Genomic DNA, 23,801 nt, shown 5'->3' with positions numbered 1-23,801 from the left:
GTCATGATCCCAGGGTCCTGGGATGGAGCCCCGCATCGGGCTCTCTGCTCAGCGAGGAGCCTGCTTCCTCCTCTCTCTCTGCCTGCTTCTCTGCCTACCTGTGATCTCTGTCTGTCAAATAAATAAATAAATAAAATCTTAAAAAAAAAAAAAATTTCAGGGGCGCCCGGGGGGCTCTGTCGGTGAACCACCTGCATCGGCTCAGGTCATGATCCTGAGGTCCTGGGATCGAGTCCCCCATCGGGCTCCCTGCTCTGCGGGGAGCCTGCTTCTCCCTCTGCCTGCCCCTCCCCCTGCTTGTGCTCACTCGCTCTCTCTGACAAGTAAGTAAAATCTTAAAAAATAAATCAAATAAATGAAAATGTCAAACCTACAGAATAACCCATGCAGAGATTGACCGATTTGGGTACAATTGTGCTACCTACCCATGACCTCTTGATCCCCTGCTGTGCAGAGACATCGTGTTTTACCCGAAATGCTTCAGAACGCGTTTTCTGAGAAGGATGGCGTCATCACACCCAGTGGTCGTCACGCTTGGGGAGGGGGGCACTGAGGCTTCCCCGGGACCAGGGGCTCCGTTCAGGTCTCCTTGGCTGCCCAGGAACATCGTTTACAGGCGGCTTTCTTTTGCTTCCCTGCTTGGGGTTCAGGCAAGGTTCCTACATTGTTTCTGTTACGTTAATCACAAAATTTGACGCTTTCAGAAACACAACTTTGAAAAAAAATTTGGTATTTCCGATCGATCAGAGAAAGACAATTACGTGATTTTATTCATACACGGAATTTCAGAAACAAAACCCATGCACAGGGGAAGGGAAGGGACAATAATGCAAGAGGAAATCAGAGAGGGGGGCAAATCAGAAGCGACGCTAACTCTAGGAAATGAACTGAGGGTCGCTGGGGGGGAGGGGGTGGGGGATGGGCATGAGGGAGGGCACAGGATGTGATGACCCCTGGGCGTTGATGCTACTGATGAATCACCGACCACTACCTCTGAAACTAATAATAAAATAACAAAATTCTGGATAGGAATCTGCCTTGAAAGGAACTGCTTCCAGCCTCCGTAGAAGGTATATACCGAACACACCGAAAATTCTCCTGAAGATTTAATGAGCATCGCAGACACGAATCCCAGCCCTGTGCTCCGTACTAACATGAACAACGGCTTCAGGGGGTCTCGGATCTTCCACTTTTACAGGTTTTCACCCTTGCTTTTGCTCATGCTTGCCAGTACTTCTGGTGTGCGGAGGCCCAGAGAAGCTGCCCCCTGGGCGTTTGAGAACTGGAGGTGGTTCCTCGAGGGTTGGGAGGTAGGCGAGGGGCGTCTGTTAGCGGTAGCGGTCAGTCTGGGGCTCCTGGGGATTGAGCGGAGACCCCAATGCTGAAAAGATGGCACTGGAGAACCCCAGGAGAGCATTCCAATCTGTGCAAGAGACCTCGAGGACCAGGACGTGGTTGAGGGACAGAAGGTTGGAGGGAGGCGGGGATCCCATAGCTGGGGGGCGGGGCCATGAGCAGGGTAAGGGTGAGATGATCAAGACAGGTGTGGGAGGCTGGGATGCAGACCTAGGGAGGGCCGACCCATGAGCCTCAGCAGCCGGGGACACTCCCGCATTCCCTGCCCCACCCCTGCACCTGCTCAACCTTCCACCCTACAGCGGGCCCCTCCGATGGGTCCTCACTTACTACCAGTCCACACAGGTTCCTGTTGCTGTTGAATAATCCAGCTCATGGGGCTGCCAGGCACGAGGCTCTATGCACTTGGAGTTTCCATGTTAACAAATGGCCCAGATGGGGGCTGTACCGAATCAGTGTCCCACCAGGAAAAGATGAGACACCTTATGTTCTACAGTTTCTTCAAAATTATGCTATTAAGCTTAAAAAAAAAAAAAATCCCTGCTAATGTAACAGGTAAAGCCGACGGCACTCAATGTTGCCTTTTCTCTCGACTGTACAGTGCACACACAGCCTTGCTGATGCCTAAGAAGCACGGCATTTCCCTTACCAGGAAGGGTCCGCTTTCCTACCGGGTTCTTTATCTTTTTCCTGCTGATTCCTAGGAGCTTCCCATGCATGGGGGAAATGAGCCCTTTCTGATACCAGCTGCAAACCATTTCCCACAGTTCATCCCCTCCTGGACTCGACTGCGGGAGCTCTCCGCTCTCTGCCCAGCGAACGACCAGAGCTCTCGGCCCTGCCCCCACACTTAAAGGCCCCTCTAGTCCCTTCTATTTGCAACATTCTGCGGCCACAGGTACATTCCACGCAGGGCAGCCAGAGGTTTTGCAGGCCACGGGGACCTGGGGGACAGGAGGGGGCAGAAGCCCCAGGGAGTGGCCTTCAAAGCTGCCCTGGCCAGGGCGGTGCTGGTCCCGAACTTTCTAGTATATGTGCTGCCGAAGCGAGCACTGGTCCCGAACTTTCCATGGAGCGGCTCGGCACCGGTCTCGGTGTGGATTTCGGGAGGCTGCGGTGCCTGGGTCTGTCTCTGCTGAGCTTGCGGGGGGCAGAGGGCGGCTCCCCTGCCGGTTCCGCGCGGACCTGGGGACGGCGCATCCCCTCCCCCCCGCGCCGCTTCCCGGGGTAACCGCGATCCAGCAGCAAACCTCCGACGCCTGCGGGGGAGTCCGACCTCGCCCACCCCCCAAAGGAAATCGAGGCTCCAGCGGCCGCCACAAGAGACTTGGAGGGGCCCAAGGGCTCCTAGCGCCTGTCGCTTGGAGGTCAGGACCCGGCACTCGTCCAGGAAGGGACCGCAGAACCCGCTTGCCGCCCTTCCGTCTACACCGCCCGCTTTCCCACTCCCGGTCCACACCGCCTGCGACCTGCTCGCTGCGGGTCCACACCGCCCACTCTCCCACTCTCGGTCCACACCGCCCGCGACCTGCCGCTCCGTCCACGCCGCCCTCGGTACCCCCAACAGCCGCGCCTACCGCTCTCGAGTCCACGCCGCCCGCTCCCGGGGCCGCGGCACCCGCCCTCCCACTCCCGGTCCACACCGCCTGCGACCGGCGGGCCGCCGCGGGTCCACGCCGCCCGCTCCCGGGTCCGCACCCCGCGCCGTCCCACTCCCCGCCCGCGCGGTCCGCTTTCCCACTACCCGTCCACACCGCCGGCGACCCACTTGCTGCCGTCGGTCCACGCCGCCCGCTCTCCGTCGGCCCCCGGTCCGCGCCGCCCGCGCCGGCGCCTCTGCCCCGCGGACTACAACTCCCACAATGCCCCGCCGCCGCCCCCCGGCTTCCGGTGCTGCGCAGTTTCCGGAGCGGATCGCAACCCGGAGTCCGGATTCGAGCCCGCTCTGCACATTCCACAGGCAGGTAAAGCCCGGGGCCCCGCGCCCGCCGCCGCCCCCGCGCGCCGCCCCGGCCCGGCCCGGCCCGCGCCCGCGCCCCGCGCCCCGCGCCCGGCCCGCCGCCCCGGCCCCGCCCGCCCGCCGCCCGCCCCGGTCCAGCCGCCATGCCGACTGTTCTTTGTTACATTCGCCGGCTGCGGGCTCCGTGGGCGATCGGAGTCAAAACCCGGCTGGATTTCGCGGAGCCGCTCCGGGATCGCCCTGCGCGCCGCCCGCCCGCCACCCCGCGGCCCGCGCGCTCCGGGCCCGCCGCCGCCCGCCGCCCGCCGCCCGCCACCGCCGCCGCCCGGCCGCCGTGGGCCGCGCTCGCCCGTGGGTGCGGCGCGGGGGCTCCTCCGCCCCCGGCCCCGGCCCGCGCTCCCCGCCCCCGGGCGCCCTCGCCGCCGACGGCCCGGCGTGATGTCACCGTCCCCGTCGTCGGGCTCAGCCCGGGGGCGCCCCGTCCCGGCGGTTAGGAGCGCTGACCCGGCGGTCCGGGCGGCGGGGCTCCCGCGGCCCCCCGGGGCGCCCCGCCCCCTCTCCTGCACCCCCTGGGCGGCCGGGGAAGGGGGTGGAGCCCGTGCGCGGTGACCGGGGGCGCGGCTGCGCGGGCAAGGGGCTGCGGGCCGCCCAGGGGAGGCCCGGCGGGCGCAGGCGGAGGCGCGGGCCACGCGGCCTCCGCGACAGGGACAGGTGCGCGGCGGGGGTCGGGCGTGGGGAGCCGGCGTGGACTCGGGGAGACACGCACCTGCCGGTACCCACAGCTCGGGGCTCGCCTCTGCGACGCTGTTGGTGTCGCGGGCGGGGGCGGGGGGGCTCCTCCCCGCAAAGGCGCGGAAATTGCCCCGAGCCCCCCCCCACGTTAAAATGGTAGAAACAGGCGTGACATCAGGGACGCTGACCGCGGCCCCCGCACAAAACCACCTTTGCTTAAGCCACTTGCACGAAGTCCGGACGCAGCAGGTCCATCGGGGGCCCCGCGTGGCGCCCCAGCGCGTTTGGGGATGAAAGTAGGAAAGGACCTGGTTTCCCGATAACCCTTAACAGGCCAGGGGCAGAGAACTGCCCCAGAGGGGCCAGGAGGCAGCGGCTGCAGTGACAAGTGTCCCAGTCGCGGGACAGCACCCGGATACTTTGTTTCCCAGCCGCACCTTCTCCCATTGTCCGGGGTTTCCCCGCTCCACGCAGCTTCTCGGCCTTCCCTTGACATCCCGGCCTTATGCTGAATGGCTGAGATGGAGAGCTGTGGTGTGGGTGTGGAACCAGCAAAATGCCTCCTTTATGGTGCTCTCCCTGTTGACATCTCTGATTCATGTTTCTGCCAGAAAAAGTTCCCAACAGAGGGTATAATGGTATATTCTATTTTGGAAGCAGAAAGGACGTTATTCTTTCCCAGGAGACATAAATAAATTTGAAAAATCAACCGCAATTACAAGGCTAATACCTTTCCTCGGAGTCATTACAGTTGAGAAAGAACTGTTTGCCTCAGATCAACCTCTCATTATCATTCCTTTGATATCATTATCGGGGAGAAGCCAGGAAGGGAACACTCCTCCCATTTTGCAGACTTAGGGAGATTTAAGGTACTTTTCTGATAACGCGTGTTTTCAGAGGGCCGGTTGGTTAAGCAACGACTGACTTCCGTGCTTTCCCAGTCTCCTCGTCGTGCTGGGAGGGGGTGGCTTGTACTGGCCCCCGCCCACCTCCAACAGTTCACGGCGTGTGTTTTTGTCCCTTTGGCCATTCGTTCCACAAATATTTGCTCAGTGTAGGCCTGTCATGTGCTGGGCACTGCAGAGAACAGGGGAGAAGGCCCTATCTCTTGGATCTGATATTCTGGTGGGAGGGCGGCATTGACCGGAAACAGTCGAATCCAAACTTGGTTAGGTGGCCCACAGAGCATGTAGGGGACAGGAGGCAGGTGGACGCTGGGGTGTGGGTGGGGGTGGACACACATGTCGTCTGAGCAGGGGACACTGTGGCTGAGATCAGTGCTGTGAGGCGCTCCTAGAGGTCTGGGGGTGAGAGTGTCGCCGGCGGGGGAGTGGCAGGTGCAGAGGGCTGGGGGGGGCCCGCTTTGTGTGCCCAAGGGTGAGCCGGGCAGTGTGCCCAAGGGGAGAAAGCGCAGGAGGGCCACACAGGCTGTCCACTGTTCAGCGTGTGTCCCGAGTGCCCAGTAGATGCCACCGACGGGCTTTGGGCAGGGGTGGGACAGGATCTGTGTCTTTTTCTCGACGACCCCGTCCTTGCCCTGTGGGGATTCCGGGCCTGGCAAGATTGCAGGACAAAGAGGATGGAAGCAGGAGGCAAAGGAGAAACTAGGACAGAGTTAGGTCTGAGCCAGGAGGCCGCGCTGTGGGTTTGGTTGGGAACTGTGCGGTGGGTGACTGGAGGGCCGTTGCGGAGCTGCCGGCGGCAGGTGCGTGGAGACTGGGGAGGCTGGAGTGGTGATGGGGGGATCGGGGCCCTGCAGACAGCGACGTCTTCTGACCACCCCTCTGGAGTGGGACAGACCCTTGCTCAGGGCCTAGAGTCTGGGTCCTCCCCTCCCCTCCGCACTCTCATCCCGAGGAAGGACCTTCCACTCAGAGTCCGGGAGACTTGGAGATGGGCAACCCCATCGCCGTTCTTGGGCTGGGCCTCGGCCCCAGGTGCAGAATCCTCAGGATCCAACGGATGTGTGGGTGTGGGGGCCGTGACTTCACTGTGGGTGAGAAACCACAGGCTTTCAGCAGATGTGGAGCTGGTGGGGACCTGTGGGGGGTCACAGTGGTCGTTGACGAGTGGCTGCTAGAGACGCTGCGGTAACAGCCGTTACCTCCCTCCCGGTCACTCGTCTGCGGAGCGAGGCTCCCGGTGCTCACGTTGACGGCAACGGAGAGTGGGAACAGCTGTGAGTGCGTGTCCATGACAGGTGAGCCGCTGGGGAAGGGCCTCTCTGCCTCATCAAGGCCGTTAGAGGACAGTTGATCGAACGTGTGCTGTCATTTTGCTGGGATCAGCGGGGTTCCAGTGACTGGAGTCCTAGCTCCACCCGGAAGAAAGGATCCCACGCTCTGGTCCTAACGATCAGATTTGATTTATGTGCATAAACTGATTCGCGTGCTTGCAGGGTGGGCGTCCTCTCCGGCAGGAAGATGGAGCATGGGTTTTGGCGTCCGCAGGGAGGGGCGTGGAGATCCCAGACGAGGAAGGGCCGTGAACTTCCCGACTGTGGAGGGAGAGCTCGTGCGGAGCTTTGGAACAGACGGCTGTGCATGTCACGCTGTGGTGCTCGATTCCAATAGACGTGTTTAGAAGAGTGACCTAACGCTTTTATTTTAAGAAGCCAATATTTATAATATGCTGGAAACTACGTCCCTTGCAGCTGTTAAAGCTCGGGGCGAGCAGTTCAAGCCGTCAGCTCCCGTGCAGGGAGGGTCAGCCCAGAGGTCGGCGGTGCCTGCACCAGGCATCAGGCGGGGTTGGGGGCTGCGGGTGGACCGATCTGGACTGGGGACACGGGCATGGGAGAGGATGTGGGGTAGGTGCTGGGTCTGGAGGGAGAGGGGACTCGGGGATAGCCTGGGTTACCCGCCTCCCTCCCACCCCCCCCCCACCGGGGGTGGCTTTAGACCCGAGACAGGAAGGGAGGGGAGCTCAGGAACGCACCCCCAAAGAAACTAAGGGAGACTGGGAGTTTCCAGAGGGAGGGCTTGAGAACCATGGGGAGCTGACGTGAGGAAAACATTTTTGAGTGAGCTCTGGTTGAGGCTGGTGTGGACGGTCCAGGGCCCCAACTTGCTGCAGAGAGAGGTGTGTCCTGAGGAGGGCGCAGGTGGCCTTGGGTCTCCCAGGGGAAAGGGGGCGTGGCCGGCGGGGAGGGGGCAGGAGGGGTGCGGCCAGGAGGATGCCGCGGAGGAGGGGCCCTTTGGATGACGTCCTCCAGATCAGGTAGGCATTTGACAGAAGGACGGAGAGAGTTCCTGGAATAGGAAACAAGGGTTGCAGAGGCTGCAAGCTGGCCGTGGAGAATTTGGGGTGTTGAGGAGCCCTTGGAGTGGCGCAGGGGGCAGCTCTGGGTCACAGTGGGGGCCCAGCTGAGGCCTCTCATCCTCCCCAAATCCACAGAAACCCAATCCTGGACCCTCCCCCAAGCCTTCTGGGGCCTATGGGGTTGCAATTCCATGAACTCCCATCAAACCGAAACTTGGATTTCTCCGAGATGATGCCTTTCTTTTTAATTTTTTTTAAAAGATTTTATTTATTTATTTGACAGACAGATCACAAGTAGGCAGAGAGGCAGGCAGAGAGAGAGGAGGAAGCAGGCTCCCTGCGGAGCAGAGAGCCTGATGCAGGGCTTGATCTCAGGACCCTGGGATCATGACCTGAGCCAAAGGCGGCAGCTTAACCCACTGAGCCACCCAGGCGCCCGAGATGATGCCTTTCTTTGCTTGGTCTGTGCTGGGGGTCACCGGCTTTGGTTGATTTTTTTTTTTTAATATTTTATTTATTTATTTGACAGAGAGAGATCACAAGTAGACAGAGAGGCAGGCAGAGAGAGAGAGAGAGCGAGAGGGAAGCAGGCTCTGCTCAGCAGAGAGCCCGATACGGGACTCGATCCCAGGACCCCGAGATCATGACCTGAGCCGAAGGCAGCGGCTTAACCCACTGAGCCACCCAGGCGCCCCTGTTTGGTTGATTTTTGATGTTTCGCGTGATCGGCGTCTCCAGCTCACAGCCATGAGCCTTGATGAATCGCTCACGTCCGGGGAACTCAGCTGTCCAACGGCCGTCTGCCCTTGATGCGGCGCGAGGCACCGCCTCCGTGAGTTGGGGGTCCTCCTGTCGTGGTCCACGTGGGATGACGGAGCCGGACTGTACTGCCCACTCGCACTCTGGGGACAGGACGACACAAGAGTCCCCTCGGGACTGTCCCTGCAGGACAAGGTGTCTTGCAGGAGGAGCATTCCACGTGTGTCACCTTGCGTAAGGCTAGAGCACTCAGGGTACGTTTGCGTCTCATTGTGACCCAAAACACAGGAGTGACTTCAGCACCATGTCAGCCCCGAGGTTGGCAGAGGCCTGGTTCTGAGCCGGCCGCGTCCGTCCCGCTCATTGATTCTGTGTTCTTGGCCTCCGCACGTCCCGGGGGCCCCTCTCCCTGGCATGCCTGACTTCCCGGACCCGAGTTGTGGCCCTGGAGCTCCCCCACCTCCTGCTGAGAATGCCTGAGGGTCTTTTCATCAACAAAGCTCCCAAGAGGACCCAGTTGGAAAGCCTCAGCCGCCCGCATAGAAACTGCGTGTGCAGAAAGACCGCTGTCGGGGGGCTCTGATGGGCACAAGACAGGCCATACTACCTCGGTTTATATTTTTAGGGGGGCAGAGTGCAGACCTGTCTCCCCTCATTGCTCAGAAATCCTCTTAAAGAACCAGACGCGCACGTCAGAGATACAGACGTTGTCTCCGATGAAACAGGGGCTCAGGGACAGGAAACAGGAGACGCTGTAAAAGAAGAACACGGGAAAATCTGCAGGCTGGCGGGGCAGGCCCTGAAGCAGGCCAGGACGCGTAAGGGCAGTGGAGGGAGACAGAAGGTCTGCAAGTTTCTGGGGGCAGAGGCTGGCCAGCGGGGACGGTGTCCCCCCTCCTCTGCGACGCTGGACGTCCTGCCTTCCTGGCCTGAGTGGACAGGACCGCGGGGCCCGCAGACCAGCTGTCATCGGAGGCGTGAATGAAGACATCTGCGGACACGGCAAGTCTTCTCAAAAGATGGGCCTCCCGCGCAGCCCTCTGAGGAGACCACAGGGACACGTGCCCCAGACGGAGAGAGGGGACCCGAGGATGGAGGCAAGGGTGCCCAGGAGTCCGGAGCTGCTCACCACCTGAGCCCGGGCACACGGAGGGACGCGCCCGGCCCCAGCCTGTGTCAGGCCTCCGGGGCGGATGGGCCCCCTGCACCCTGGCCAGGGCTTGACCCCGGGGCGGACGGACGGACAGCACAGGGAAGAGATGTGGCAGGACACGGGGGTGTGGCCACGGGCACCCGGCCCCAGCACCTTCGCCACCAGCAGCGTCTGCACACGTACACACGCGTGAGACCGCCAGGCAGCATGAGCCCCACGCGACACCGTCCACACACAGACGACACGAGGTCCACACACCAGCACACACAACCAGATCTGCACACAACACGAGGCCCGCCGACAGCAGCAATACACAACACCTACAGAGACAAGCCCCCGCCCTCAACACACAAGCAGAGCTACACGTAACACGAGACCGACACACCAGCACACACGCAAGTCCACACTCGCACAACACCCATGTGAACCAGCACACCAGGTCCTCACGCACGACATGACCGTCACAAAACAACAAAGTCTAACCGACGCATCCCGTGACGGTGCGTGCAGATAACAAGAACTAAGAAAATATGAAAAAGCAAGTCGCTGCCTTCCCACAGGTCGCACTAGAAGTGTACGGATAATAAATTTGCTTGAGCAAGCAACAGTACTATTTTCGGAGTCATGATATTACACACTGATTTAACCACAACGCCGTCAGGGACGCTGGGAAGGGGACAGAGTGGGCCGCCGTGAGAACTTAGGGTGCAGCCCCCAGAGGGAGCTGTGGGGGGCCTCAGCAGAAGCCTGTCCTTCCCAGACGCGGAGGCCGATGGGGCAGAAAGACAGGAGAGAGGCCGGCCTGGGAGGCGCCATAGGAAACCAGGCAGAGCGGTTGTCTCTTGGCTTCCGTGGTGTGTGTATGGTTGTAGCTGTTTACTTTTATTTTTTTTAAGATTTATTTATTTGAGAGAGAGAGAGAGAGAGCGAGCGTGTGCAAGCGAGCGGGCGAGGGGCGGGGGGCTTGACAATCGCTAGCAGATTCCTGCCTGAGCGCAGAGCCCAACGCAGGGCTCAATCCCACGACCCTGAGATCATGAGCTGAGCCGAGAGTCAGACACCACCGACCGAGCCCCCCGGGCGCCCTGTACCTATTCACTTTAATAGAGGGGAGAGTGGCCTAGGATGAGAAAAAGAGAAAGACGTGGGAGCAAGCGGTCCAGCTGCCCCATCATCTAAGGGCCCCGCCGAGAGGTGGCTTGAGCTGGGGGGGGACAGTTTTTGTGTGCCATGCCCCCCTGGGGGGCCCTCCTGTTTCCACGTCCCGGGTCCCTGGTCTGGAAACTCAGTCCCTGTTGGGTGGACAGGGGCCATCCTGAAGTCAGGAAGCTGCTGATAAGGTCCTGTGGCCACAGCAGAGGCCGTGTTCCGTGTCCATCCTGCATAGACACGCAGAGAGGGACTGGCTTCCCAAATCTGGTCAGCTTGCAGATTCCGGAGTGGGGACCAGCGGGTGGGTGAAGCGGTTCTTAGGAGTTCGTCTCCAGGCAGCGAAACATTCCTCACTGAGCCCCGGGCTGCGCGTGGCCGAGCGGTGACCTGTGGCACTCAAACTCTGTCCTCCTGGTGGCGTCACGGTGGTGGGAGAAAGGGACATGGGCACGAACAGCGGCAGCCGGGGCTTGAAAGCGGTGCCCGCCCAGAGAGAGCAGCCACGCTGCACAGGAGGGACGGGGAGATGCACCGAGACGGGACAGAGGTGAGGTGAGGCAGTGGGGCTGGCGGGAGGGTGGGCGAGGGAGGCCCTGGGAAGGTCCAGAAATGAAAACTCTGGGGCGTGGCCAGTCACGGCGCTGGGCCGGAGCAGAGTCCCGTGTGACGGGAGACAAGGTTAGAAAGCGCTGGAGATTATAACCGGTTCACAGAGTCGTCAATGTCTGGTTCGTGGGTTTGAACTAAGCAACCGGGCATGACTGCCATATCCTGCTGCTTCTCTCTGACACCCAAGGCTTGTTTCCGAAAAACAGATGCATGGCAGAGTCATGGAGGGCAGGGGGTTGTGCCGTGGAAAGTGCTAGGGAGCCACTGTCTTATGGGATTGTCATGATGAGCTAGAATTTCAAAACCATACCTGTGCGGGCTAGAGGGGACTCATTGTGCAAATGAGGAAACTGAGGCCCCGGGAGAGGAAATAGCTAATACGGAGGTGTCTGACATCCAGAACAGGGCAGAGCCAGACTCACACCCTGGTCCCTGGCGCCTGTGCCCTACAGCAGGACCAGCCCCTTCCCTTGTACTGGCACACCCAGTCTGTGCTCTGGACTGCGGTTCTCTAGCACGTGAAACAGTGTGTGCACAAGTGTACTTGCCCAGATAAGTTCAGACACTGCTGGGCTAAACACATTCCAGCGGATTTTTGTTACAGGACTTCTCAGAGCCTTTATCGTGCCATTGTGAATCAGGACTCCAGAATGGGAATCTGCAATGTCTCACCAATTTACTGGCCACAGAATTCCTCTCTACCCACCTGCTACTTCCCGGGGGTCCACACCCCACCCAAGACCATCTTTCAGGAACACAGGAACATTCTGCAGCACATGTTTGTCAAGATAGCTCATTTGTTTGCTTTTCTCTTTTCATTTTTCCCTTAAAGCTTTTGATATTTTACGGCGCGTGGGCCCAGTGGAGAACGTCCTTCTTGCTTAAGAAACGTTCCCTGAGCCTCTAGACCAGGGCTGAGCACTTGAAATGGCAGATCTGAGTGAAGATAGGGTGTACGTATGAAAAAAATCATTAGTTTTATATTAATTACTGTTGAAATGATAATATTTTGGTTATATTGTGTTAACTAAAACGTTACCAAAATTACATGTGTGAATTCTTGTAGGTAAAGGCACGGTTGTTCTAAAGGTTTGTACAGAAGGTCAGGGAATGAGCAGGGCTTAACCCATCTTGAAGGAGAAGAAAGTGAGAGGAAACAGTCCACCGCGTTGTAGGACTTACTCCGAAAACCGTGGTCCTTCCGCCGGCATTGCCCGCTGTCCGCCGAGCCTGGTGCTGGCTGGGGACAGACACCGCGGCGGGCGTCGGGACAGGAGAGAGAAGGCAGATGTCCAGCCACACGAGTAAGGCCAGCTGGTTCTGGGCAGAGACGCAGAAGCATTTCCGTGGTGCCGGCCCACTGCTGGTCTCCGGGCAGAATGACCCTCGGCGTCCCATCACACACAGACATTAACTCAAGTGGGAGAATGCGGCTTGACATGTGGAAGTGTAACACTCTCCCGAGAAAGCTCAGAGGAAATTTGGGGAGCCAGGGCTCAGCGTGCGGGTCGTAGACAGGACACCAGAGACATAATCCACAGAAGCGCAGATTGGTGAGTGGGGCTCGATCACGTGAAAAACCTTCGTTCCGCCACGACCCTGTTGGGAGGATCCCGAGCGGAGCTGTAGGGAGGGAGAAAATGCTTGGGAGCCACGTTGCTGACGAAAGGGCTAGATATGTGGGGACCCTCGAGATACAACAGGGAAAAAAATCCCAGGCAGTCTGAGAAAATGACAAAGGACATGGGGAGACACTTAGCGATGAGGCTTTACAGAGGGCAAAGTGGCCACGAGAAGGAGTCCAGTGACCTTCGCCACGACGTGCGAAGGGAAGCCCCAGGGAGATGCCAGTGTCCGTCTGTGAGAGCGGCTACAGTCAGACTCGGGGCAGCCCCAGATGCTGGCGAGGACGCCGAGATGCTGGGCCTCTCAAACACTGTGACAACTTCTTAGTCAAGGAAGCGTGCACTTGTCGGCGACCCGGCCCGACCCCTCGCACTCCAGGGCATGGGTCCCAGAGAGGTGACAGCCGCCGAGTCCACACAAAGCCGTGCACGCTTGTTCTCAGCTGCTTTATAAGCAAAAGCCTCAAGTGGGGGAAAGCCCGGGCGTCCGCCCGCACGGGAATGGTTAAACCAACCGTTTCACAGCAGAGTATCACAGCTCCGAGCAGGGATGCCCTGATCCCTATGACAACCTGGATGGACCTCTGGGGCATTTTGCTGAGTGAAAAAAAGCCAGCGTCCGAAGGTCCTGTCGCGCACGGTTCTGTCCGTGCGACATCCTTGAAACGGCAGCGTGTCAGAGACGGAGACTGGCTTCGAGGTGGCTGGGGTTTAGGGATGACTGGAGGAGGGGGTGACCTTGAGGGGGCCCACTGGCAAGGTCTTCTCCAGGTGGAGCGGGCCTCCTGCTTCTGGGTGGTGGGGGAGGCCAGCCAGAGCCGCAGCTGTCGTGGCGGGGCACGGAGGACACAGATGCACTCCGCGCGTGGCCTCGTGGGGGCCGTGCCGTCGCCCATAGTTACATAAGCCAGACCGTCGGGGAAGAGCGCGTGGAGGGTATTTGGGGCCTCTCTGTGCTCTTTTGGACATTTCCTGTGATTCTATAATTATTTCAGAATGTAACACAAACAGCTCCCAGCGCGTCGCGCGTGTGGCTCGCCCGAGACGTGGGTTGGAGGGCGCGGCCGGGGTGGATCTGGTCAGTCCAGCCGGGAACGGACTCATGGTGCCATCGCCGGGCTCCCGGAACCCTCCCCCTGTCACCTGTCGCATAGATGGTCGCGGGAGGGGCAGGGAAGGCCCCGCCAGGCCAAGAAACCAGAGAGAATCTTCATTTCACACTTACGTCACCGGCCACCCTGAAAACGCCTCTTCTCGGAGTTATTTTTAGCTGCCTGCGTTCTAAGGTTGTGATGTGTTCGTTGTGCAACATTTCCACCCGGGTTGCTTTTTCTGAACCGATGCTTTTGCAGGTCCCGTTAAAAGATGGTCTTTTCTGCACCTCCTGCCCCCCAGGACGGCGACTGTACAAACAAAGGAGCAATATAGCAGGTGTTGGGGGGACGCGGGGCAGCGGGAAGCCTCGGGCACCGCGGGCGGGGACGGATGGTGACCCAGCCGCTGTGGGCACCGTATGGCGAGTCCTCAGCCCGTGAAACAGAGTCCCCTGCGATCCAGAGTTCCGTGTCCAGGTCCACATCGGGACGGGTGGAAGCGAGGACTCTGAGAGGTGCTTGTGCCCCACATTCACGGCAGCATCATTCACAGTAGTTGAGGGGAGGAAACAGCCCCGTGTCCGACTGTGGGTGAAGGGCTATGCCCCATGTGGCCGGTCCGCGCGGGGGAGGGGCGTCCAGGCCGCAGGAGGAGGGGCATTCTGACCCCCGCTGCCCTGCTGGGGGGCCTGGAGGACATCGAGCCAAGTGACACGGGCCAGACACAAAAGGACTCGTTCTGTAGGATCCTGCCTGCGCGAGGGGCCTCCAGTAGTCAAACTCGCACAAAGCGATCTTCGTGAAAAGTGTCCACACCTGTTCTGGGGAAATTTGAGTTGCGTGGGCTGTGCTGCTTCTCTCCTCCAGGCGGGTGTTTCCGTAAGGGCGGGCTGTAGAAGCTTCTGGATGGCGGGGGTTCCGTAGAGCGGTGCTGTGTCCTTATAGAAGATTCCTGCAAAACGCAGAGTCGCCCGATGAGGCGTCTGCGCTTTCTGAGTGGAGGGCGGTGGTGGGACGTCTTCCCCGCATCTCAGAGTTCTGGCTGGTGAACACTTGTCACCGTGGAAATGAACTCTGGTCCCTTCCCCACCTGCCGGAGGCAGCCGGGCTCGGGCCCCGTGGGTGACCAGTGGCCATCACTGGAGAGATGTGGTTGGCTTGGTGCCCTCCTGCAGCCAGGCTTGGGTCCCAGATGGATTGTGACCTTGTGATTGACCTTGGCGTGAGGGAGAGCTGCCTGGTAACCACAGGGGAAGCAGGTGCACCTCGCTCAGACCTTTCCCCGTTCGTACTGAGGAAGGCGTGCGCGGGGTCTCCCTGGGGGGTGGGAGCATCCCCCCGGAAGCAGAGGGTGAGAAGCTGTTGGTTTGGCCAAGCCTGGGTCCCACACGCAGCCCTTCCAGGTTTCCTCCCGGCGGGCTGCGGGGTGCGCTTGCTCAGCCGTATGGGGTGGCCGGGGAGAAGGCTCGTACCTGTTCTGCCTCAGACAAAGCAGAGCTTCACCACGCGGCGCTGGCGGGTGCCTGCGGATGCTGGGGCCGCGACGGATGCGGCCCCGAGTGGGCCGATCGAGTGTTCTCACGGGCACCAGCTGCCGTCCGGAAAAGCCGCCATCTCCTGTGACGGCATCGCAGTTTGCAGGCTTTCTTCGCTAACACAGATTTTCTGTTCAGACTTTCTTTCAAGCACGTGGAGCTGGAAACCCTTCAAAGAGGCGCAGCGTCCGAGGGAGAGGGAAGGGGGAAGGCAGGAGCCCCGGGAAAGCAAGGCCAGGCCCGCGCCGCCCCCAGATGGCGCCTCGCGGCCGGCCTGCGTGGGGGGACTGAGCAGGCGGTCCCTGGGTCCTGGACGGCGGGTGGCCGAGCCTCACACGAGCAGGTGCTCTGGAAATACTGAGGAAGTGGGATAAGCATTTACGGTTCCTTTGGATGGGAACGTGGGGAGTCTCTTCCGGTCTCCCCACTGATCTACCCCAATTTCTGAAGTTCCCAGCCTGAGTTTGACAAATGAGGTATTTGAAGCTTTCCGACCAACTCTTAATTGTCTCGCCGCACGGAGGAGCCCAGGGGAAAGATGCCGAGGCTTACCGTTGATGGGGCGTGGCACACAAGGGACGTAAGAATTTGAAAAGGGAGAGAGTGGAAAGATCAAGGTTCTGTTGGAAATCTAGGTAAAAAACAAACAACCCACAGACATTGGCCATGATCTGTGACAACTTGAGACAACTGTTTAATAAGGAGGTCAACTTCGTGTTGGGATTTGGCGGGGAGAGGAGTTGATGGGGAGGGAGGTGTCTGGATGTGAGCCTGGGCTCCGTGTTGAAGGAGCAGGGCTTGCAAGGGGTGGGGGGTCTCCAGGGGAAGCAAACTGCGGAGGCAGGACAGACCCCAGGAGGGGACCTCGGTCCCCAGCCGGGGGTGGGGGGTGCGTGCAGGGACATACACGGAGTCGCAGACGGCTCTGTCGGCACGTGCCATCCCACCCTGGGCCTGGCCCGCGCGGAACCCAACACAATCGACGGCTCTTGCCCCGTGGGTCCTGTAGGGTCACTGGATAAACAACACACGGAAGTGATTACATGGTCAAAGTGCGGTGAGAGAAAATTGCGGGGTGCTTTTAGAACGTGCTACAGGGCCTTAATTTGGACAGGTGGACCAGGAAACCCTTCCCCAAAGATGTGCCAATTAAGCTCGGATATGAAGAATGAGTAGGAGTGAGCCCTCGGCAGAGCCCGGGGGAGGTTCCAGGCACAGGGAAGAGCGTGTGCAAGGCCCAGAGGCAGGAAGGCGCTGGGTGCTTCTGGGAACTGTCAGGAGGCCACAGAGGCCTGAGAGGTCAGCGAGGGGGAGGTGGGCAGAGGAGCCTGGTGGGCTTGGTTTTTGTCCCGGGGACAGTGGGAGGCCATCGGCTTTCAGGGTGACAGGTGATATGATTGGGTTCCAGTTCTCAGTGAAGCCCCCTCTGCAGCGTGGGACGTGGAGGCCGGCCGGGGGGAGCAGGGAGAGCCTTCGGGGCTCCTTGCCACCTTCCAGGAGGGAGGAGGTGGGGTGTGGTCCGTGGAGGCTGCAGGTAGGGTCTGTGGGACCGCTGGCCGCGGGGCGGGACAAGTGCGTCTCTGACCACCGTGTTGTGAGATGTGGGAGACACGGGGGTGGGGGGAGGGGGCGTTGGGCAGGGAAGCCAGGAATGGCCCGGCGCTCGTTTCTGGCATGTTCAGCTGCTTGTGGCCTCCAAGCGAAGGTGTGGGGGCAGCTGGACGTCTGCGTCGGACTCCTCGGAGCAGTACCAGCCGTCCATGGTATCCATGTAGGTCTGGAAGCCGGTGTGGCTGCCCGGGGAGGGGTCCTCCGGAGGAGCTGTGAGAAGGGGTGCGGGCTGTGCCCCAGGAGAGCCCAGACTAGGATGGGGTGAAGGAGGAACCCCCCGTGGGGGAGTGGCTGGGAGGACAGTGGTTGGCCGAGTCCCAGGCGACCAGTCAGGTGGGGTGGAGAAGCGACACCTGTCCACGGCCAGAGCTAACGGAAGAGGAGACACGGGCGAGCGTGCATGGACACAATTTACGGATAATTTTATCATGAGGAATTTGAGCTCCCAAAACAGTAGGCTGGCTGGCAGGCCCTGGCCCCCGCAGACCCATCACCCGGCCGATCTGCCCCGTGTCCCTATCCGGGAGTCCCCACGGGTGGTGCACGGAAGCAGAAGGGGCCAGTCTCTGGCCCCAGGACTGTTTGTGTTTCAGTCTGCGGCTCTGAGAAGGAGCCTCACAGGAACCACGATCCCCGGCCCGCTGGAAACCTCTCGTGCTGGTCCCTCAGTGTGCTCGGATACCAGAGTTCAGGTTTCCAGCTGCCCAGTGAAAGCCACACACGCTCTTTTCATCGGATTCTGGCCCCAACCCGCACACTGTGCTTAAAGTCACTTCTGTGGGGCACCTGGGGGGCTCCGTCGGCTAAGCGTCCAACTCTTGACTTCGGCTCCGGGGGTTCTGGGATCAAGCCCTGCATCAGGGCTCCTTGCTCAGCGGGGAACCTGCTTCCCCCTCTCCTTCCGCCACTCCCGCTGCATCCTTCCCGAACCCCCGCCAGCATGACTCTAGTCCCCATCTCTGTATCTCGACATTTCGGGGAGGTTATGTAAATGGGGTCAGACAGTATGTGACCTTTGGGGATTGGCGTTCTTAGCACCATTCTGGAGAGTTCCCCAGAGCCTGAAGCATAGCAGTGGTTCACTCCTTTTCATCACGGACGAGCCTTCCAGGTGTGGGTCTCTCTGGACCATGGATCGGGGTCACCCGTGGGGGGCCAGCCATCTGGGCTGTCGTGACTAGAGCTGCTCCAAACAGGTGTGCAGGTTTTCGCATGGGGGCAAGTGTTCATTTCGCTGGGACTAGCGCCCCCGAGTGCAGTGGCGGGGTCATAGTCCAGGTGCTTGCTGGTCACAAGAGACACCACCCTGGTCTCCTCTCCGCCAGCCGCCCACGTGTGCCCGGGGTTGGCTGCGCCACTCGGACGGGAGCACACCGATGTCTCGGTGACGTGCCGACCACGTTTCCCTGGCGGCGGATGGCGGTAGCCACGTTTTCCTGCGCTTGTCATTTGTGGATTTTCTTGGCTGAAATGTCTTTCGGGTCTTGTGTCCATTAACTGATTGGCCAGTGTGTGTTGTACTGCTGGGTTGTGAGAGTTCCCTGCACGTTCAAGGGTTGGATGTGTGGTTTGCAAAGATGCCTCCTGGTCCGTAGCCTGTCTTCTTACCCTCCTCACCAGGGCTTTTTTAGAGCAACATTTTTTAATTTTGATTAAGTCTAATTAGCTTTCTGTTTCTAGAGGATTCTTTTGGTGACAAGTCCAAAAACTGCCTACCCTAGATCCCAACAATCTTCTCCTATATTTTTCTTAAAAATGTCACTATCTTATGTTTGAAGTCTAGGACCCATTTGGAGTTAATTTTGTGTGAGATGCGACATCGCGGCTCGTTGACCCGTCCCCTCGTCCTCTTGCCCCAATACCGCTCCTTCACGAGCTGCTTTTACGCGCTCAGCAAAGCCCGCTGAGCCTATCTGCGTGGGTCTGTTTCTCGGCTTCCGCTGACCCGTGGGTCTGTCCCCTTTACCACCGGCAGCGTCAGGGTGGACTGGGTCCTCCAGGAACTCTTCCTTTTCAGGGTTGAGTCATCCCTGGGGCCTGCCTGTGAGCTCCAGTCCCCACAGAGAACGTTTGTCCGGGGTTGCCCTCACCCCGTCGCCTCCCAGCTGCCAGTCCTGGTCTGAGTCCAGCTGCCGTTGGTGGAAATTTGGTTTCCTGAGGCTATTGGTCTGCTCTCCCGTGACCCCAGCCGTGGCTCGTTGGCTCCTGTCGCTGTGCAAGACAGATGTGAGGGTCGGCAGCGGCGCTCAGACATGGGGTTCAGCAGAACGACCTGGGGTTCAGCAGAACGACCTGGGGTTTGTGAGGGCAGCGTGCGAGGACCCGTCCCAGAGAGTCTGGTCTGGGAAGGGGCCCAAGACTCTGAATTCCCAAGAAATTCTCTGGTGCTGCCAGTGCTGGTGCGGGGACCACCCTCGCAGAACCCGCGGCCTAAGGTGACTTTTCCCAGGACAGGGGGTTCAAATGGCCACATCTCACACTGACGGGCTTTTGGGTTCTTTTCCCTAAAACACTACCTATAATCCATCATCCTGGGATTTCGTGCGTGCCGCGAACGTCCAGAGAATGGACGTCCCTGTGCAGAGAGACCGTCTGGGTGCTAAGGGGATTTTGCGAGCCCAGCACAGAGGTCAAACTGTTCCCTTACTTCAGGCCTCACTTGCTGTGGGGGCTGTGATCTCTTTTCCTGGCTTCAGAGAGCCATTTTAGGGGACAGGTCTCGGGGATCAGATGCTACTAAGGAGGGACGTTCGTTCCCGGGATGCACGTGTCTCAGTATATCGACAGCGCGGGCGGTAAGAGGCTAAACCCCCGTTGCTTCCTGCCCGCTCCCGTTTTCCTCTTGTGGCTGTGGCTAAGTCAGCTGGGTTTCCCGTCCCAGCTTTGCGCTTGGAGGAGCCACTTCTCGGGGACACTCAAGGGGCAAGAGACGATCAGCTTTGACTCCCTGGAGGGGTGCGGAACAGAGGCAGCTCCCCGGGGCTCGGCGGGCCAAGCCAGGCTTCTGCGAGGCCTGCCCCAGGCAGTCACCCTGGTCTGTGCTCGCCCATTCCAACAGGTTCTGGAGGGACCCCGTGCCCTTTGGGCAGCTTCTGGAGAGCCTGCCCCTGGGGCGCCCGGGAGGCTCAGTCGGCTAAGCATCCGACTCCTGACTTCGGCTCAGGTCATGATCTCAGGGTCCTGGGATCGAGCCCCACATCAGGCACGTGCTCAGCGGGACGTGTGCTTGAGGGTTCCCTCTCTCTCTGCCCCTCCCCCTAAAATAAATCAGTTAATCTAAAAAATTAAAAAAAAAAAAAAAAAAGAGCCTGCTCTCGCCTTTGCAGGATTTCCTCCGCTGGGAGCCAGTGCCGGCAGGGGGAGGTCCGGTCGCAGGTAGACCTCGGGGCCCGGCAGCAACGCGCTAAAGCAGGTTCCCCACGTGTGTCTTCTGTCTCTTTGTCCCTCTCCACCTCCTGCCCTATTCCCATTCCAGCGCTGTCCCCATTCCAGACTGGCTCCTGACCACAGCCGTGGTACCCATCTGCCAGGAAGCCCCACGTGAAACTTGCAAGGGCCACGTGAGACGCCTTTTAGCTTCAACGGGTGTTCCAGGAACGTGCCGGGCTGTGTTTGGGAAAATAAACAGCCTGGTTGATCCCGGCGCTTTGTTTTGGTTTTGGTTTTTGTTTTGTTTTTTTTTTTTAAGAGGGATCAGGGGAAGGCAGAGGGAGAGAGAGGGGGAGAAACTTGGGCTCTGTGTCCAATGCAGGGCTCGATCCTGGGACCCCAAGGTCATGACCTGAGCCGATACACACGTATAAACATACACACCACATCGGCACCCACGCCCCAGCTGATGGACACCTGGGCTCTCCCTGTGTCTCGGCTACCGTAGGTAACGCAGCTGGACTGCGCGAGTGCCTTTGAATTAGTGTTTTGTGTTCTTCGGGTCAGTATCCAGTAGTGGAATTCCTGAATCGTATGGTAATTTGGTAATTCTGTTTAGCTTGAGGACCCTCCGTGCTGTGTTCCAGAGTGGCTGCACCAGCTCGCGTTCCCACGAGTAGGGCGCGAGGCTCCCCTTTCTCCGCATCCTCGCCGACACCTGTCGTTTCTCGTGTTGTTGATTTCAGCCGTCCTGACAGGTGGGAGGTGACTTTCCGGAGGATGAGTGATGGGGAGCCTCTCCCCGTGCGTCTGTTGGCCGTCTGGGTGTCCTCTTAGAGGAATGTCGGTCAGGTCTTCTGCCCGTGTTTTGATTGGACCATTTTGGTTTTTTGGGTGTTGAGTCGCATCCGTTCTTCTGGATGCTAAGCCTTCATTGGAAAGGTCATTTGTGAGCGTCTTCTCCCGTTCCGTAGGTTGCCTTTTTGTTTTGTTGATTCTCTTTGCAGAAGCTTTTCATTTTGGTGTAGTCCCAGTAGTTCATTTTTGCTTTTATTTCCTTTGCTTTAGGAGACCGTTGCCACGGCCCATGTCAGAGAAAGTACTGTCTGGGCTGTCTTCCAGAATTTTTATGGTGTCAGGTTCCCCCGTTTAGGCCTTTCATCCATTTTGAGTTTATTTCTGTGTTTGGTGTAAGAAAGTAGCCCAGTTTCGTTCTCTTGCATGAGGCTGACCAGTTTCGCAGCACTGTCCTCTTCGTCTTGCCTAGTCTCGCCTCCTTTGTTGAAGATGAGTTGACTGTACAACTGTGGGTTTATTTCTCGGTTCTCTGTTCCGTTCCACTGACCTGGTCTGGTTCTGTACTGCTCCGATCGCGACCGCTCCGTAGTATATCTTGCAATCTGGGATCGCGATTCCTCCAGTTTTGTTTTTTTCAAGATTGCTTTGGCTGTTTGGGGGTTCTGTGGATCCACATGTTTTAGGATTGTTTGTTCTAGTTCTGTGAAAAATGCTGTTGGTACTTTAATAGGGACGGCACTGAATCCGTAGATTGCTTTGTGTAGTACGGACGCTTTACCGATATCTGCTCTTCCAATCCATGAGCATGAGATGCCTTTCCACCTGTGTCCTCTTCTGTGTGTTTCCTTGGGGTTTTCTAGTTTTCAGAGTCCCGGTCTTTCACGTGGGCGAGCATCTTTATTTCCATGTTGTAGGTAGAAGAATCGAGGCCCCAGAATTACCGTGTCCAGATCATCCCTCCAGTAAGTGGGGATTCTGCCTCACGGGATGAACAGAAAATAGAAGTGACTGACCTGATCAGAGTTTTACGAGGCGAGCAGGCCACTCTCCACAACGCCGTGTGCTGCTCTGGTCCCCAGGAGACGTGGCTGTGCACTGGGTGTCGGGCCTAGGGTGGCAACTGAAGGAAAACCGAGGTCATAGTAGACATGAGTTCCCTTGAGGAGCTGACAGTCCAGTGACAGAGAACCAGAGGTGACTGCATGAACCCAGCTTTTAGAAATGGTGATATATTTGCTTTAAAGACGGAAACCGGTGGCTAATATAAAAGATGAAAGTCTGAGTTCATCAAGACTTTCTAATCCAGAGGACATTCAAATCAATTGCTTTTAATAAAAAAGCATTATTTTAGGTGAGAAAACAGCTCAAAGCTCCTAGCCTGCTCACAATAAAGGGGACGGACCCCACTGCTAGGTGCCTTTAAGACCCCCAGGTAAAGCCCCACATGAGCTTGAGGAACCTTTAACAGGACTTGTCTTTAGAAATTGCTTTGGGGGAGCGCCTGGGTGGCTCAGTTGGTGAAGTGTTGGTCTTCAGCTCAGTCGTGATCCCGGGGTCCTGGGATCAGAGTCCTGTATCGGGCTCCCTGCTTCTCCCTCTACCCCTCTCCCCTGCTCTTGATCTCTTTCTCTCTATGTCTCTCAAATAAATAAAACCTTAAAAAAAAAAAAGAAAATCCAGTTGTTTTGTAAATAAATATTGGTTTTGCGAGAAGCTCGACATGAACACCAGGCCCTTGTTTCCTGGCAGGTGTCCGAAATGGCTGAAGACGGGAGCGAGGAGATCATGTTCATCTGTAAGTAACCTCCAGCCGGTCCTCAGGGACCCGCGGGCGCACCGCTCACCGTCCCAGCAAAGCCGCATCCGTGTTGTGTTTCCATGTGCCGGAAAAGCTGCTGCTTTTTGCATTGAAATGGCTCGTCTGGTTCCACGAAGCACGTTCATTGCGTGAGCAGCGCTGCAGGGCTGTGGTTTTAAAAAAGATCGTCTTTCTCAGAACGCTGGGCAAAGGGCGCTTTGCGGGGGGCCCTGGATTCAGAAAAATAAGCCCTGGGGGTTTACAAGGAGGTTTATGAAATGTTAGATTTATGGTAAACAGGTTAAATATGTGAGTTTTTGTGTATCCCCGGGAAGATCTTATTCTTTTCAGCGTAGAGTCACTGCACACTCTGAAATTTGTGCCCCAGGCAGAAGTCTTTCCCTTGGGGGCCACGTGCTGTGACTGCCACGTGTCCGTGTGTGTGGGGAGCACCGTGGGTCACCCCCATCAGGCACGGAGCCTGTGAGGTCCTGGGGCCCCCTCCCAGCCCTCCGTCCTCCCTGACGCTCTCCCGTCTGTTGCAGGGTGTGAGGACTGCGGTCAGTACCACGACTCCGAGTGTCCTGAGCTGGGCCCCGTGGTCATGGTCAAGGACTCCTTTGTGTTAAGCAGGGCACGGTGAGTGGCTGCCTGGTTTTGGTCCTTCGCATCCAGTGGGGCTGTATGAACGTGAACCCCACATCGGCAGGAAGGGGAGGTCTTTTAGAGTCCCTGGCCCAATTCTCACGTGGGGGTTCCCCGCACACGACTCAGACACCCCCAGGACTGACGTGGAGAGTGAGGTCCCAGGAAAGGGCAAGGTGCTTCCCTGCCCTCCCCCTGCACCCCTCGCCCCACACCTCCACATGTTCACCAGCCGAGAAGCTCCCTGCCCTGTCCTTCTGGGTTTTAAGGAGCCTTCGTTACGGAGGCATGACCGACTGAGTCCTCGGCGGTTGGCTGATGCAGCCTCCAGTCCTTCTCCCACC

General features: G+C 58.7%; 1 protein-coding gene across 1 annotated transcript in view; it reads left to right on the top strand.

Annotated features, from left to right (window-relative positions):
• Window positions 1–3,085: 3,085 nt before the first annotated feature.
• PRDM15 (PR/SET domain 15) overlaps window positions 3,086–23,801 on the top strand; it is a 60,523-nt gene continuing 39,807 nt past the window's right edge. The window contains exons 1-3 of the mRNA XM_046002362.1: window positions 3,086–3,320; window positions 22,764–22,809; window positions 23,358–23,451. Of these exons, the coding sequence (XP_045858318.1) occupies window positions 3,219–3,320; window positions 22,764–22,809; window positions 23,358–23,451 (242 nt within the window). The 5' untranslated portion in view covers window positions 3,086–3,218. The remainder of the gene's footprint in view (window positions 3,321–22,763; window positions 22,810–23,357; window positions 23,452–23,801) is intronic.

This window comes from Meles meles, chromosome 4 (assembly GCF_922984935.1).
Source record: "Meles meles chromosome 4, mMelMel3.1 paternal haplotype, whole genome shotgun sequence".
NCBI lineage: Eukaryota > Metazoa > Chordata > Mammalia > Carnivora > Mustelidae > Meles > Meles meles.
This window is presented reverse-complemented; position numbering and strand designations above follow the sequence as displayed.